Source organism: Cervus canadensis, chromosome 18, assembly GCF_019320065.1.
Source record: "Cervus canadensis isolate Bull #8, Minnesota chromosome 18, ASM1932006v1, whole genome shotgun sequence".
Taxonomy (NCBI): Eukaryota; Metazoa; Chordata; class Mammalia; order Artiodactyla; family Cervidae; genus Cervus; species Cervus canadensis.
This window is the reverse complement of record NC_057403.1, coordinates 36931346-36947858: the sequence shown is the minus strand read 5'-3', so window position 1 is coordinate 36947858 and position 16513 is coordinate 36931346. Positions and strand designations below refer to the sequence as shown.

The following is a 16513-nucleotide window of genomic DNA, read 5'->3' as shown; positions in this document are numbered from 1 at the left end:
CTGTCTTGCTGACCCTAGACTTAGTTGGGCTTTCCCTAGGATTCCCTAGTAGCTCACGTTGTCAGTCCACATACTGAGACATTTCTTAAGGGTGCTCCCCCTTGCCCTCTTCAGTTCAGTTCAGTTCAGGTCACTCATGCGTGACTCTTTGCGACCCAATGGACTGCAACACCCCAGGCTTCCCTGTCCATCACCAACTCCCGGAGCGTCCTCAAACTCATGTCCATCTAGTCGGTGATGCCATCCAACTATCTCATCCTCTGTCATCCCCATCTGCCGCCTTCCAGTCTTTTCCAGTGAGTCAGTTCTTCGCATCAAGTAGCCAAAGTATTGGAGCTTCAGCTTCAGTCCTTCCAATGAATATTCAGAACTGATTTTCTTTAGGGTTGACTGGTTTGATCTCCTTCCAGTCCAAGGGATTCTCAAGTCTCTAGCCAGGGATTTTTTTGTGGACAGTATAGAATATAGCTGGGCTCTTGCACCTGCCTGAGACCCTAGTTCAGGCAACACACTTCCAGGGATGCTATGCCCTTCAGGGCCTGGAACTAGGAGAGTTGGTCACTGTCACCTCTCCCAGATCTTGGTTCACCCTGTGCCTTGCAGGAGTCCTAAGTAAACAAGCCAGGCTCAGCGTCCCTGGGCACAGCCTCCACCCCAGGCTCCAGGAGGAGGCATGTTAGCTTGTCTCGGGGGAAGACTGGCCCCCTGGGGAGGGGCCGAGAGTTTGAAAACTGTTGATACAGTGTCACTTCCTTCCCACTAACAGCCACTCAGTTTGGGTGGTACAGTTTCTTCCGCTTTAATGGATGTGCATCGGGATGCAGAGGTCACAGAGCCCTTACAGTGGCGTGAGTTCACGATGGGCTTTCCCGTTCAGTTAGCCTGACTTACAGCAGAGGACAAACCCTGCTCCTAGGACTTCGCCAAGGTCTCGAATGCGCCGGCTGTCCTCGAGAAAGCAGCTGCTAGGCGGGCTGGCGGGGGTAGACAAAGGCTCAGTCGGCGAAGCGCGGGCTCCGCCCCGCAGGGGTGGGTCTGCAGCGACGGGTAACAGGCTTGAGGACCGTCGCGCAACCCAGGTCTTCTCCCGCTCCGCTCTAGCTTAGCTGGAAGCCCAACCCAGTCCCCGCCTTCTGGAGACTCCGCCATTAAGGTTGGGGTGAAGAGATGAGGGTGTGAGTGATAGCCACATAACCCTCCCGAGCGCTGTTACCTTCCCCAAACTCAGCGAGCAGAAGTAGCTCTGCGGCCGCCAGTCACCGCACCCTTAACCCCAAGGCTCTTAGCGCCCCTTCCCCAGCTAGGGGTCCACCCAAGAAGGAAGGGGATCTCTGATTGGCCGGTAGTGGGCCCCTCAATCTAATTAGAGGGCTATGGACCGACCCCACGCTCTGGTACCGGGTCCAGGTTTAGGAGGTGATGAAGTGGAGGCCAAACTACAACTCCCAAGAGGCAGCAGGGCTACCCGACTCTCCATGATCACATGGCTTCCTTCTCCAGGAGAGGGGGTCACGCGGTAGGCCGGTTGAGAGGGCAGGGCCGTCGGGCTAGCCCGCGGCGCCAGTGGCCTATGGGCTGCCGGGTCAGGCGGGCGCGCGGTAGTGGGCGGGGCCTGGCGCGCGTTACGGCGCGGGAGCGCGCCGGTGGCAGCGGCTGTTGGGGGGCGGGGAATATCGTCTAAGGCGACCGTGGCAGCTTGGGCACCGACGACTGCCAGTGGCGGCGGCTCGTGGTGCGGCTCGGCGCGCGGCCAGTTTTCGAGTTCGGAACGGAACGCTCGGAGTCGCGGTCCCCGCCCGGAAAGTTTGCTGCGGAGCCGCGAACTCCTGGCCGGCGCGGCCCGGCATGAAGCGGCGCTGAGGAGCCGCCGCCGCCGCCGCCGCAGCCGCCTGAGGAGGAGCCGCAGCACCCCGGGCCACGCCGATGACTACTGCAAACTGTGGCGCCCACGACGAGCTCGACTTTAAACTCGTCTTTGGCGAGGACGGGGCGCCGGCGCCGCCGCCCCCGGGCTCGCGGCCTGCAGGTGGGTGCCGGGCGGGGCGGGAATGAGGAGCGTCAGCTTTTCTCGCTCGCACGAGCTCTCCCCCTCCCTGGTCCCTCGGTCGTCCCGAGTCTAGTAACGTCGTGTGTGTGTGTGGGTGTGTGTGGTGAGTAAAGAGCGGATTTAAACCGCTGAGGAGGCATGTGAGTCGCAGAGACTTGGAAGTGCCTGCGGTCTTGGCTGGAAGCAAACTAGTGGGGACCTGGACTCCGGGGGTTTGGAGGCCGAGGGTCGGGGCCGCTGCCCAGGTGGCGTTTGGTTGTCGCTGCTTTGCCAGCGTGGTGTGAAGGAAATGCCCCTGTGAAGTGTAAGCAGGCTTGGTTTTTCATCTATTCTAGGTGTTAAAAACAATCTCCATTTGAAAGATGCGCATTCTGGAAGTGCAGGAGCTCTCTAAAATTCGTGCACATGTCTATTTAAATATACTTCGCTACGAGAGTAATGCTGTAGTGTTAAATTTCCACTTGTGCAAGTTAATGGCTCACATTTAATTAGAAGTGTAACTATAACGGGACTTTTATGAAAAATAGATTTCTATTTTTTTTGCAGCAGAGTGTTTCGGAACATTTTAAAAAGTGGGGTGCCTTGTCCGAAATTCTCCTAGAAAGTTCTGGAAGTCAGTTTTTATTTTCAGAAAAAGCTCATCTCGGAAGATGTTTTGAAGGAGATCCTGTATTGAGTTTAAAGGAGATCGTGAAAGGCTGAGCACCATAATGCTTGGAGGTCAGACCAATCAGGAAATAGAAACAGGATGGCTGGGGACTTAGAACTCTCCTGTGACCTGGTTTGGAATACTGTGGTTCATTAAGTTCAGTTTCCCTATTACTTATGCAAGCGAACTTCAAAAGGGAAATGGATAAGACTAATCCCCCTTTATTCTTTCCGGGTGTTAGGTGAATTACTTCATGTTCATATTGATGTTCAACAGACTGCTCTGTAGGCTTGCACTGAAAAACATATCAGAACGTATTATATAAAAATTCTCAGCGAAGTATTTGTACTTTATTATCAGTTCTATTAGCTTTTTAAATGTTAGATGTCTTTTTCAATCCCATTGACATCGTTTGAGCACCTGTTATGCTCAGGGTGGTGTTTGGTAGTGTTATGATGGGCGCAGAAAGAATTGAGAGGCCCCTCAAGGAACTTGGGAAATGGGATGGAGGCACGTAACCCAAATAACTGTGCTACTAGTCTGACTGAATGGTGTTGCAGCTTATGGTAGAGATAGGAACGGGAAAAGTGGCTTTTGTGGAGAGGGTTGCATTGAATTGTAGTTAGATTACTGGGATTTAACAAAAAAATACATCGTTTGAATGAGTATTTTTATTATAAAGAAGATAAACAGTTGATGATGTCAGCAAACTTTTATTGGACACAAACTTGATTGAGAACATTATATACCAACCAGATGATCCATAAAGATGTTAGCCAAACATGTAATAAAGAAGAATCATCATGTAGTTGGAATTGAATGTACATCTCAAACATTAAGTAACATTTACAAGCTATGAAAACAGCTTTTTAAAGAATGATTTTTGCCATAAGTCCTCTAAAAGACATTTTGATATGGGTCAAAATCAAAATGGATCTCGAAGAAGTTAAGATTTGAAACTTGATTTATAACTGGTTTTCCCAAAGTTAAACTTGAGCAGTTTTATTTGTGTCAAAAGGTCCATTTTAAAGTAGTCTAGTAGCTATTTTTTTAAGTTTTAAAAATTTAGGATAAAGTACACATGACACAAACCATTTTTAATTGAATGATTCAGTGGCATTTAGTGCATTCACAGCATTGTGCAACCACATCTATCTAGTTTCAAAACATTTTCATCACCCTAAAAGGAAACCCCAAACCCATTAAGCAGTTGCTCTTCTTTCTCCCTTGCCCCCTCCCAGTCCCTGGCAGCCCAGTCTCTAATCTGGGATCTGTCTCTATGGATTTATCTATTCTGGATATTTCATATAAATGGAATCATACATATATGACCTTTAGTGTCTGGCTTTCACTTAGTGCAGTGTTTTTGTGGTTCATCCATGCTATAGAATATAGCAGTATTTTGTTCCTTTTTATGACTGAATTATATTCTTTTTATTTATTTATTTATTTTTTTAATTTATTTTATTTTTTTGACTGAATTATATTCTATCGTACATTTACTCCGATTTCTTTATCTGTTCATCCATTGATGGACTTGAGTTTTTTCTACCTTTTGGCAGTTGTAAGTAGTGCTGCTATGAACACCTACTAGCTAATTTTTAAATTCTTTTGAAAATGATGTGTTAAATGTTCAGAATTAAGGTTTCAAAGTTATGTCATATTAATTTTCTTTTAAAAATTTATTTATTTATTAGGCTGTGCTGCGTGTTAGTTGAGGCATGTGGGATTCTAGCTCTAACTCGGGATCAAACTCAGGCCCCTGTATTGGGAGTGCAGTCTTAGTCACTGGAGCACCAGGGAAGTTCAAAATTAATTTTCATTTTACTAAGCATAATTAAGAGTGTGTAGTTTGAAGGACTAAGTGGATTAACTAACATGCTTTTAGGATGATAATATGCAGTAAGGTGGGCCATGAGAGTAAAACTGCTTACTAGAATTCAGATCAGTATTTGGTCATGTCAGTGAGTTTACTTGTGTCTGAGTTCTCTTTCTCAGTGGAGTGGAGCATTTCACGAGGGTAGGGATAATATCAGTATCTTATTTACAGATGCCTAACAAGGTGCCTTTAACATAGTAGGCACCAGTATTTGTTCAATTAATGAAAAAGTACCACTTAAGTTTTGAGTCAGTTGTTTTTTCTTTTTTTTTTAATGGCAAGGGAAGTTTATGAGACTTGTCTTAGTTCTTTGACTTTTATTGGTCAATACCATAAGACGGCAGCTTTCGGTCATTTTGGGTTCCAGGTTTTCCCTCTCTCTAAAGGCTTGAGAGTACTTGTGTCATATCTAAATTTCCATACAGAAGATCTTGAAAAATATTTGGAGGTGGAGAGGATAGTGGATGGAGACTGAGGACAAGGCAAGAAGCTGAATTTAGTGAATATCCTTAGCAAGCTTGTAAAATACAAATTAGATGATTTGACACTTGATAAAGTCAATACATTGTGACTGACTTAAGTTTATTGCTTACCAAGGTATTTTGAGATTTTTTTCCATTAAAGAAAATTTAAGATTCTAGAGTCTTTAGCTTTTTTTTTTTTTAAATATGAGGACAGTGTTAACTTTGACATTTTTCCAGTTAAAAGTGAATCAAAATACTATGTTTGCATTTCTTTTACTTAATACCTAGCTTGAAAATGAAGATATACCTCACGAGTAAATAGAGAATTTTAAATTGGTGTTTAATGTATTTTGCTAATATTATTTGCCATCATGGAGGATAGCTTCTGGCGCTCTATTTTAGTGTATTGATATATATTAGTTAGATGTTGTAATATTCTTGATGTTTCAGATTTAAATTTTCATTCTTAGGATTTGTTCGTTACTAAACATTGACTTTCTAGTCCCGGAGGAGAGTCACTGGGAGGAAGGTGTGCTGTAGGTGTGTTGTATTTTATCTGTTGTTCCTTTTTAAAAGGGGAGAAATAGATGGAATATGTGTTTTTATTAGAAATTTACTTTATGATGTGTAGTTTTGTCAGATACCACTTTAATATGCAGCTTTTTCACACGTAAAATTGAGGGGAAATTTTTTTAAAATAAAAATTAAAAAATGAATTTGAGGAACTTTTTCTAGATCATTGTCCTAATCTTAAATCTATAGTGTTTGACTGTTTAGTGTTTGGACATCTGATTCATGTATTCTTTATAATTTACTGTCTTTTAGATAAGTTCATTTTCTCACTTTTTTGTTTTTATTAAAATTTGTACTCTGTTTTTGTTCTCTTGTTTTAAATGAGATAAAATGTATTTAAAGGTCTTAGCACAGTCCTTGGCCCAGTGATACTCAGTAAGTGGTGGTAATTTTTTTTTCAAAATGATAAGATTTTTTAAAAAATACCTACAAATTGATGATTGATTATTTTTTATTTCCTCCTATTTCTTAGACCTTTTTTCTATAGTAAGCTAAAATATTGAGAGAGAGAGTAAGGGCAGCTGAGAGATCCAGTCTTTTAAACCTTACTAAATGAGTTGGAATATTTGTCTTAAATATTTTAATTTTTTCCTTTTAATTCTATTCCTGTTTTCAGTGTTACCGCCTTTCTCATATCTTACTAAATATACACACTGAATGTCATTTGCTTTTAATTACATTTTTCTACTTATTTGAATTAAATTGTTACTAACTCAGTATGGTGTGAAGGATGGTTGCTTTACTAACCATACTAAGTATAATTGGATATTTAAATCAGTATGAAAAAAGGGAAGTTGTGTGTATGATTTCCTGTAGAAATTAATGGTGTGTTTATACAGCACATTAGATACTATAAAGGAAGATTTGATTACTGCTGAACCTTACTTTCATACTATTGGTCAGCTTTTTCCTTAGACTTGAATGCAGTGAGAATATATATTAGGTGATTGAGTCAATGATAAACGTTTCACCATTTCACTTGGAAAAATAATATTCTGTTTCCTTGACATTTTTCCTGATAAGAAGTAGACAATACTCCTGAGGGTATTAGCAGAATTTCGTGATGGAGATTAGTGAATAACTGTGTTTTAGTGAGTATGGAGAAAATTGAGGAAAACATTTGAATTATTTTGTTAAAACTTTATCATTATAAGAGCATTGCTATACCTGTGTTTTCTTAGATTTTCCCATTTGCTAATTGTTTTTGTTGTTGTTTATAGTTGGTCAGTTCAGTTCAGTCTCCCAGTCGTGTCCGATTCTTTGTGACCCCATGGACTGCAGCACACCAGGCTTCCCTGTCCATCACAAACTTCCAGAGTTTACCCAAACTCATGTCCATTGATTTGGTGATGCCATCCAACCATCTCATCCTATGTTGTCCCCTTTTCGTCCTGCCTTCAATCTTTCCCAGCATCAGGGTCTTTTCCAATGAGTCAGTTCTTCACATCAGGTGGCCAAAGTATTGGAGTTTGAGCTTCAAATCAGTCCTTCCAATGAACACTCAGGACTGATCTCTTTTAGGATGGACTGGTTAGATCACCTTGCAGTCCAAGGGACTCTCAAAAGTCTTTAGTTGCTCAGTTGTGTCCAACTCTTTTACTACCCCGTGGACTGTAACCTGTCAAGTTCCTCTGTCAGTGGGATTTGCCAATACAGAAAGGTTATTTTGGCATATATTCTAAACTATTAGCAGAGATAAACTATAGTAATTTTATTAGATGATATAAAAATTAAAACTTGGATGTTGTGTATATTGCCAAGACACTGCAGGGAGGGTCTAGTAAGTCCTGAAACTTAAGTATTTAAGGGCATTTGAAATACTAACTTAAGGTAAGTTGGAGAATCAACTTATTATTATGACTTGCCTTTCGTCAACCAATGAGCTTTGCCTAAAATTACTGTATGTATTTTTACTGAATTATATCCCAGACCTTGCTTTTGAGTCTTGCTCTGCGTTTATTTTTTCAATGAAGTGTGATCATGAGGACATTTTTGGTAAGAAAATGTGGAGTTCATGGTTCTTCAGAAAAAATGATAAGTAAAATGCTAATATATAAAATGGAAACATTTTAAGAGAAGATAATGAGTTGTGTTACTGATTGTGAAGTTTAATGTATCTTTTGCTTTCCTCCTTAGTATGTGATTCAGTATGGTGATGTTGGTGGTGTTTTATATTTAATAAGAGGTGGGATTGAGGAAGCCAGAATACATTGAAGTCAATTGCATTACTCCTAAGAGACAGGAAACCTGAGGAGGTTGAGCCTCATTTAATAGTAAGCAGTGGTTTGACTGCTCACAGCAGTAACATAAATAAGGAAGGTGTTGTCTAAAGCTGTTCTGGTGGGTCAGGGGAGTAGACATAGCAGACTTGGCAGTAAGCCTGGCTTCTAAAACAAAATCCAAGTCATCAAATTTGCCCAGGCATGCCATATGAGGTTCAAGTAACAGTGGAATTTAAGAGGAGTGAATTTGTTCAGGGAGGCTTAGGAGAGTAACAAGCAGTAGCAAGCTTTTTTGACAGCCATAGTTTTAGCTCATACATAGCGTGAGTCTGCATATATTTCAGTATTTCTGGTAATGTTTATATAATTACATAGCATGAGTCTCACCTGTTTGCATGAATTCAGTGGACTTGAGAAGACAGGAACAATTGGATCTGTAAGATTTAAGCAGAATATTCTATGAATTGTCTATGAATTGATAGCTGAACTTTAGTTGTTGGGACAGTTTTAATTAACATATTGATATTCCTGTGTGTAAGGGAAATGTGTCTTTATGAAAACCTGAAAATCTCAGGTACACTGGAAAAGTCACTTGAAGGTTTCTTTTTCTTACAAAATGTACAGTTTCTATTTATGTTTCAGAAGTGGGTGAGATTTTTAATGCTTTAAAATCTATTTTCAGTGTCTTAAAATTTTTATATTTCTTAATTTTGTATTAAATTTTTATCACCTTTGCTGTTTAATTAGAAAATAGGTAGGATTATGTGAGCTTTGAAATTATAACTTTTTTAAAAAAAGAATGTTGATTTATATCACATGTAAAAATATTTCTGAAAACATTTTTTCCATCATCGGCCAGAACACTTTTTTTTTTTTTGGCCATAACACTTTTATTGGACAGTTTGTGAGTCATACTTAAATGTAAATATTTTTCAGTATTAGTTAAAAATAAAAATATTTATTTATTTTTAAATAAAAAAAATAGCATTGAGGAAAAATATGACATTCAGAAATTGTTGAAGCTAGATGATGGATATATGGGAATTCATTATAATATTCTGTATTTTTATGTATGTTTTAAAATTTCCATGATAGAAAGTTTTAAAACCACAAACTCTTCAGGACTCTCTATTAGGATAAGAAAAATATTCACTTAAAAAATAACATTGTGAAGTTAATAGAATTTGCTGTGGCATGTACTTTTTTGAAAACTGGTTTAACAAAAGCTAGTTGTGGTATGTCTGATTTCCAAAACCCATTTCTCTCTTTGGGTAGAATTAGCAGTGGGATGTTGGTGGTGTGCATAAATTGGAAGGAAACAACTGATCTTGTGATGTGCTTTTGAGTAGGTATTTTTTAGTTTTTCTAAAATACTTAGTTTTTCTAAAATATTTTCTAAGTAACTACATGGGATCGGAAAATTCACTTACTGTTTAATGATTGAAATTATTTAAAAGTTTTTTAATTTTTGAAAAGAAGTTTTAATGTTTGACCGTGTTGCTTATATCCATCAGTCTAATATTTATTAAGTATTGTCAATCTCTTAAACCTTTAAATTTATTATGAAATGAAACTAGAGAACTTGAACTTAATTTTAAGACTAGATTTTAAATCTTAATGGGTAGTCTTTCTCTTCTCCAGGGGTTCTTGCCAACCCAGGGATTGAACCAGGTCTCCTGCATTGCAGGCGGATTCTTTACCATCTGAGCCACAAGGGAAGCCCTATATGTAATTAGTAGAGATTAATTCACAAAAATAATGCACATATAAATTCTTTTGATTGTGTACCTTTCAGAGCAAAGAAGATCTGAAATTTATATCTTATGTTTTGCCATTTATGAATCATACTGAATTCTAAAGGAATATGTTTTAAGCTTGTCCTTTATATAAGGAAAATCTTTGGGGAAAATATAGAAACTTATATCTAAATGTTACTTTTTAGGGAATTCCCTGGTAATCCAGGGGTTAAGAATCCACTTGCCAGTGCAGGGGACACAGGTTTGATCCCTGGTCCAGGAAGATTCCACATGCCATGGGGCAACTAAGCCTGTGCACCACAACTACTGAAGCCCATGCATGCTCTGCACACCACAGTGAAGACCCAGCGTAACCTAAATAAATAAATGAAATTTTTTTAAAGTTGCTTTTTAATTTTTTTATTGTTGTATAAGCATTTTAAGGAAACTTGATACTTCCTCTGCCAGCAACATTTCCTTATAGTTTTCACTTCCTTTCAGTAAAGGTTCAGTGAAGAATGATGTTCGGAAATTGTTGAAGTTACATGATAAATGTATGGGGACTAATTATACTGTATTCACTACTTTATGTTTGAAAATTTCTATAATAGGGAGTTTCGAAACCTTTAGGCCATGATGCAGAGTAAGAAATTTTGTTTTAAGCCAGCAAACAGATACTTGTTTAAACAGAGAAAACTGAGATGGAAGTATCAGTAAAGTAGCATTTACCTTTATTCTGACATTATTTTCTTATTTTCTTCTTCATTATCTTAAAACATTGTTGGCCGTGTCTAATAGATAACTACCTTTAGTGTGAAAAACTGGGCTCTAGAAGATGGTTTCATACTTCTGATTATATTAAAATTGTTAGGTCATTGACAAATTATTATTCAAGCCATATTTCCTGTGTCTGTAGTTCTTTAATACATTACAAAAAATATTTTTTATTGTGGTTGTCATGGGTTGTCAAGGGGGGAGAGGAGGGGGAGGGATGGACTGGGGATTTGGGGTTGGTAGATGCAAACTATTATGTTTAGAATGGATAAACTACAAGGCCATACTGTATAACTATATTCTCCTGGGAACAATCATAATGGAAAATAATATTTAAAAAAGAATGTATATGTATGTAAAACTGAGTCACTTTGGTGTAAGATTGGCACAGCATTGTAAATCAGCTCTACTGATTTACATTATTTTTTGTTGAATTAGCATATTGCTGTCTTTTTATTTTATTGCTGTCTTTTATACAGCATATTGCTGTATTTTTATTGCTGGGTTTTGCCACTTCCTGAAAATGAGTTATATCTCGCCCTTTCTCTCTGCTCTTTGTTCTAACTCAAGTCTTGGTCAGCTTCTGTTTGGATTTATGTAGTATTCTCTTCATATTTTATTCCCTAATTCAGTTTTAAAAGTCACAGCTAAAATTATCTTTGATTCCTGCTCCCTTCTGTCTATAATCTGCCTCTATACTGGTTTTCCTCATTGTGCTTTACCTTTTTTATATCCCTTACTCTATACATTAATATAACATTCTCTTTATTAATATTAATTTTATAAACTAATATCATCTTATTTCAGCCCCGGTATGAAATCTTTCTTTCTACCCGTTTGTCCGAACTGCCTCTGCCAGCCACATGTTGTTTCATAGTCTCTTTTGTGAGACAGTTTAGAAACATTATTTTGAGGTAGTATTGAACTAGGTCTGGGTTCTAAATTCATATCCATTGCTAGTTGAGTGACACTGCCAAAAAGCACAGAATAATTTCAGGCTTATTTAATTCTTTCATTTTATAAGAGAGGAAACGTAGGTTCAGGTTGGCTTGCCCAGGGCCATTTAACTAGCTAGTTACAGAACAGAGGCCTGGGATCTCTGGCTCCTAGTTTTTGTTTTTCTTTAGTAAATTGCTTAATTTCTACTTGAAAATCCTGAACTTTTTTTTGCCTAGCCTGTAATTTTCATCATTTTTGTAACTTCTGTTTTTTTGTGTGTTATGTGTGTTATACTTAACCCAACATTATTGAGTATCTATTATATGCAAGTTATTTTTATATACATTATTTCTAAGTCTTATGATAACCTGAAGAGGTAGGTACTATTTCCATTTTACCTGAGGAAGCATAAATGAAGGTAGATTTGACCATCTAGAAAGTAGAAGGGTTGAGATTTGAACCCTAGTTTTCTGACTTGGAGAAGGAAATGGCAACCCACTCCAGTATTCTTGCCTGGAAAATCCCATGGACGGTGGAACCTGGTAGGCTACTGTCCATGGGGTCGCAAAGAGTCGGACACAACTGAGTGACTTCACTTTCACTTCACTTTCTGACTTGGGCTCTTTCTGGTATTCCTCTTGCCTCTCTACTCCCAGAAAGAGTTCAAGTACAGAAGTAGCTTTTCCTTTGGTAAAACCAAGACTCATGATGAGCACATGGAATCAAACATACCTGAGGCAGAGTTACCTGTGTTCCTATGGCTAGACTTTCTACTTTGCCCTCAGAGTGGCTGCTTGCGGAATGCCTGTTACTCCTGCCTGCTCTAGACATTTTTAAATGGTAGCTGTAGTAAAGCCAGACCAATAAAGGGTACCGCACAGCTAACCATGCTCAGCCAGAATTTGGCTCTTTTGGATTTCTTTGCTTCCTTATGGATCTGAAGGTCAAGAAGTCATACTTTCTAGGTTTTAAGTAGTGAGGATTTGGTCTTTCTCTTTAGTAACTCTCTCCCAGGTTGTCCTACTTAGGGTCTGGTTTGTGGCCTTTGCAGGCCAATTATGCACTTCTTAAAATTTAAAGCACTTTTAGATTTGTCATGAAAATTATCCTAAACCTAAATTAGACAAAAGTTCAAAATTTAAAAAATGCTAAATTACTAGTTAAGATAGTTTTTTTTTTTTTAATGTAAACATTTGCTTTTAAATGCTTTAACAGATACGTTAAGTACTACTTTTTTCTTTGGTTGAATTTAGAACTAAAGTAAAACTACTCTACCTTCTATAGCCACTAGTTCTGACACTCATTTTTTCCTTGATATTTTGATCAGTATGCCATCTGCCACACATTCTTATCTCCCAAGACCAGTGCTGCCTCTGGGCTACTCTTTGTCTACTACCTGTTTCTTTTTACAAACACTTATGACTCTAAGCAGCAGTCTTCTTTCAGAGCAAAAGCAAGAAGGTTCTTTTGTTATGTTACCTGGTACATGTTGACTGATCATTGTTTTGAAACTTTCTTTGACTTTTTATCATCTGGTCACTGTTTAAAGGAAATAGTAGTGCTTTTTATTTTCTAGTTTAAACATATGCAAATTAGGTATGTTTGGGCTTGACATTTGGTGAGGGCAGGGGAAGAGACACAAACACTGACTTCACATGCTTCTTTTTAAGCATGAGGACGGATTTTTCCAGAAGCCTAAAGCAAATATAACCTCTCATTTCGTTGACCAAAATTGGGTTACATTCCCTTTCCTAAATTAGTAACTAGTAAAGACAAATGGAATTATTCTTAGCCAACCAGGCCCATCCCTTGGCCTGAGGAGGTGATTGGCTTTCCCTGAAGTACAAGACTGCACAGGAGAAGAGTGGAAACACAGCAGAAAACCTGTTAGGAGGAAACGGGTGCTGGGGGCAGGGGGTTTGAGATCATCCAAAATAATCCTCTGTTTTTTCTATCCACAGTATGTTAGCAGTTGAGGAACTTTAAAATGTAGATGTGACTTTTCCTTTGCAATTACTTTTACTGGCACTTGAGTTTCTTGCTTTGTCAAAGTTCTTGCGGTAGACAGGGGAGCCTATATAAGGGCAGGGAAAGAGGATGAAGTATGGCTAGTAGGTTTCTAGTGGGCTTGGTATCTGGTGGATGGCATATATGAGGCACCAAATCATGTTCCTTGTATGGTTCAAATGGAATCAGGTGGTCTTGCAGACATACAGAAACATAAGGAAAGAGCCTTCTGGTTAAACCAATCCCAGTTTTTAAAAATTTTTATTTATTTTTTAATTGAAGGATAATTGCTTTACAAAATTTTGTTGTTTTCTGTCAGACATCAGCATGAATCAGCCAGAGATGTATGTGTGTCCCCTCCCTCTGGAGCCTCCCTCCCCATCCCGCCCCTTTAGGTTGATACAGAGCCCCTGTTTGAGTTCCCTGAGACATACGGCAAGTCCCCATTGGCTATCTATTTTACACATGGTAAGTGTACATTTTCATGTTACTCTCTCCATACATCTCACCCTCTCCTCTCCTCTCCTCATGTCTATGTGTCTGTTCTCTATGTCTGTTTCTCCATTGCTGCCTTGCAAATGAATTCATCAGTACCATCTTTCTAAACCAATCCCAGTTTTAAAAAATAGATATAGTAAAGTATTTTTTACATGCTTTATATATTTACCTAATCTGTCTGTGTAGATATCTATCTGTCTGTCTTTCTTTTGGTTGTGCCTTGTGACTTGCAGGATCTTAGTTCCCTGACCAGGGATTGAACCTTGGCCCTGGGCAGTGAAAGTGTGGCATCCTAACCACTGGAGCCCAAGGGAATTCTTTATAAATGCTTTTAAAAGTATTTTATTTCATCTTTTATCTTTAAAGCTAGTCTAAAAATAACTAACACTTGTTAAAAGATAAAATAGAAGGATACGCATGGGAAAGAGAAAGTAGAAACCAGGGATGTTGTATAAGATCTCAGAGTAACTGAGTGGGAAGGGACCTCTAGATCATTAGCTGAGTGAATATACTAAAATGTTCAGTCTTTTAATATAGCTAACTGTGTCAATATTATTATGTATGAATATGATTCAGGTTATTGGAGTGGATGTATACTAAATACAGCAGTAATACAGGTATAGAGAAGGCCCTCTGAGAGCGTAAATGACAGTTTAACTTGGAGAGGTCACAGAAGTTAAAGTAGAGCTGAATCCAGTAGGATTATTTGCCTAGATAGGGTAGGAAATACATTTCAGGCCCACTTCCAAAAACACAAGTTAGTGTGGTCCCTTCTTGTTGGAAGATGAGGCTGTAGTATGCAGATGTGGCTAGAGGAGAGCCTGTTGTGCTGTATTAAGGAGTTGGATGTTAGTCTGAAGACAGGGAGCTTGTCAAAGAATTCCAAGCTGGACAAGAATGTCCAAGATTTGTACAAGAATGGACAAGATTTATGACTTAGATCTCTCTGCTACACTGCGAATAATGGACTGAGTAAGGCAGGAATGGAGGCAAAAGTAGTGTTGTGTCTGAGAAATGATAATGGCCAGAGGAGCAGAGATGGCAAGTTGGAAATGACGCTGAGATAGATTTAGGGGAAAGCAATCAAAAGGACCTGGTATCAGCTGAGTAAAGAGAGGAAAGAGACTAGGATTATTTCTTTTTTTCTAATTTGGGTCAGTTGTGATAGGAGAAGCAGATTTGGAAGTAGGAAGGGGGAAAGTGATTTATTTTAATAAAATATACCAGGCACTGTGAAAAGTCTGGGAGGCTTATATACTGTTTTATCAGAGTGGAAAAGTATGGAGAAGAGACTAGACAAAGTAAAAAGGGGGTTTGGGCTTTTGGTGGGGTTTAAGTTGTGGGAAGGTGACTAGGAAATGTATTATAAATAAAGGTTGTTTTTGTAAGATTTGTTATGCAGTGAAGAGTAGTTCTCTTCCTGGTGTGGGAGAGGGGAACACCTTTACAAAGGAAGATTTATGCCCAGCTTTTGGGCAGAAAGGGAGAGAGAGGAAAGAGAGGTTTTCCTGTTTGCTGTTTTTCAGTTGACTTCAGCTCAAATAATCTTATGCCAAAGTAGCATATTTTGGAATAGCATATTCTGATCTCCTTCAATAATAAACTATTTATTTGAATTGTGCTATTTGATAAGTTTTGACACATGTGTATCTATGAAAATTTCATCACATTAAAGATGGTGAACATGTCCATCACCTCGGAAAGTTTCCTTGTATGCTTTGTCATCATTCCTACACTCACCTTTCCCCTTTCCCCAGCCAGCCACTGAAATCACTATAGAAAACATATAAATGGAATCATGAAGTATATAGTTTTTTTTTTTTTTTTGGTTCTAGTTTCTTTCGTTTGGCATTGTTATTTTGAGATTCATCCATGTTAGTGAGCACATCAATAGGTCATTCATTCTTACCGGAGAATAGTTTCCATTCTATGCACATCCCACAATTTGTTTATCCATTCACCTCTTGATGGACTTTTGGATTGTTTTGGCTTACAAATAAAGCTGCTATGAACATTATGTATAAGTCTTTGTGCGGGCACTTATTTCCTTTACCCTTAAATCTGTGGTTGGTCATATCATAGGTGTATGTTTAACGTTTTGAGAAACTGATAAACTGTTTTCCAAGGTAGATGTATCATTTCGCATACCTTACTAGCAGTGGAAATGTACATCTCCACATTTTCACAATGTTTGAATTGTAATTTTAGTCCTAATAGGTGCATAGTAGTATTTCCTTGTCATTTTATATGTCCCTAATGACTAATGCTGTTGAACATTTTTTTATGTGCTTTTTCGCCATCTGTATGTTTTTTTTGACGAAGTGTCATTTAAATCTTTTGCATATTTAAAAAAGCTTTTTATTTCAAAATAATTCTAGATTCACAAAGTGTTGCAAAAATTATAGAGAGGGAATTTCTAAGTATTCTTTACTCAGTTTCTTCTAATGATAAAATCTTGCAAAACTGTAGTATAATATTAAGACCAGGAAAATGACATTGCTGCAATCCACCAGACTTATTCACTTGTTACCATTTTTATGCTCACTGTGTGTGTATGTATAAAATGTTACATAAATTGAGTCATACAGTGTTTAACCTTTCGAGCCATTCTAATATGTGTATAATGACATCTCATTGTGGTTTTAATTGATATTCCCCTAATGACTGCACTGTTAAGCATCTCTTAAAATCATCCATGTATCATTTTTTGGTCAAGTGTCTATTC

The 16513-nt window shown here is 38.5% G+C and overlaps 1 protein-coding gene across 3 annotated transcripts in view; it reads left to right on the top strand.

Moving 5' to 3' along the window:
• Positions 1-1548: 1548 nt before the first annotated feature.
• The window catches only part of NFATC3 (nuclear factor of activated T cells 3), a 92745-nt gene continuing 77780 nt past the window's right edge, over positions 1549-16513 (top strand). The window contains exon 1 of one of the 3 annotated variants that reach the window (XM_043436387.1): positions 1549-2026. In XM_043436387.1, the coding sequence (XP_043292322.1) occupies positions 1924-2026 (103 nt within the window). In that variant the 5' untranslated portion in view covers positions 1549-1923. The remainder of the gene's footprint in view (positions 2027-16513) is intronic. The other 2 variants (XM_043436386.1, XM_043436385.1) reach the window with 2 other exon arrangements.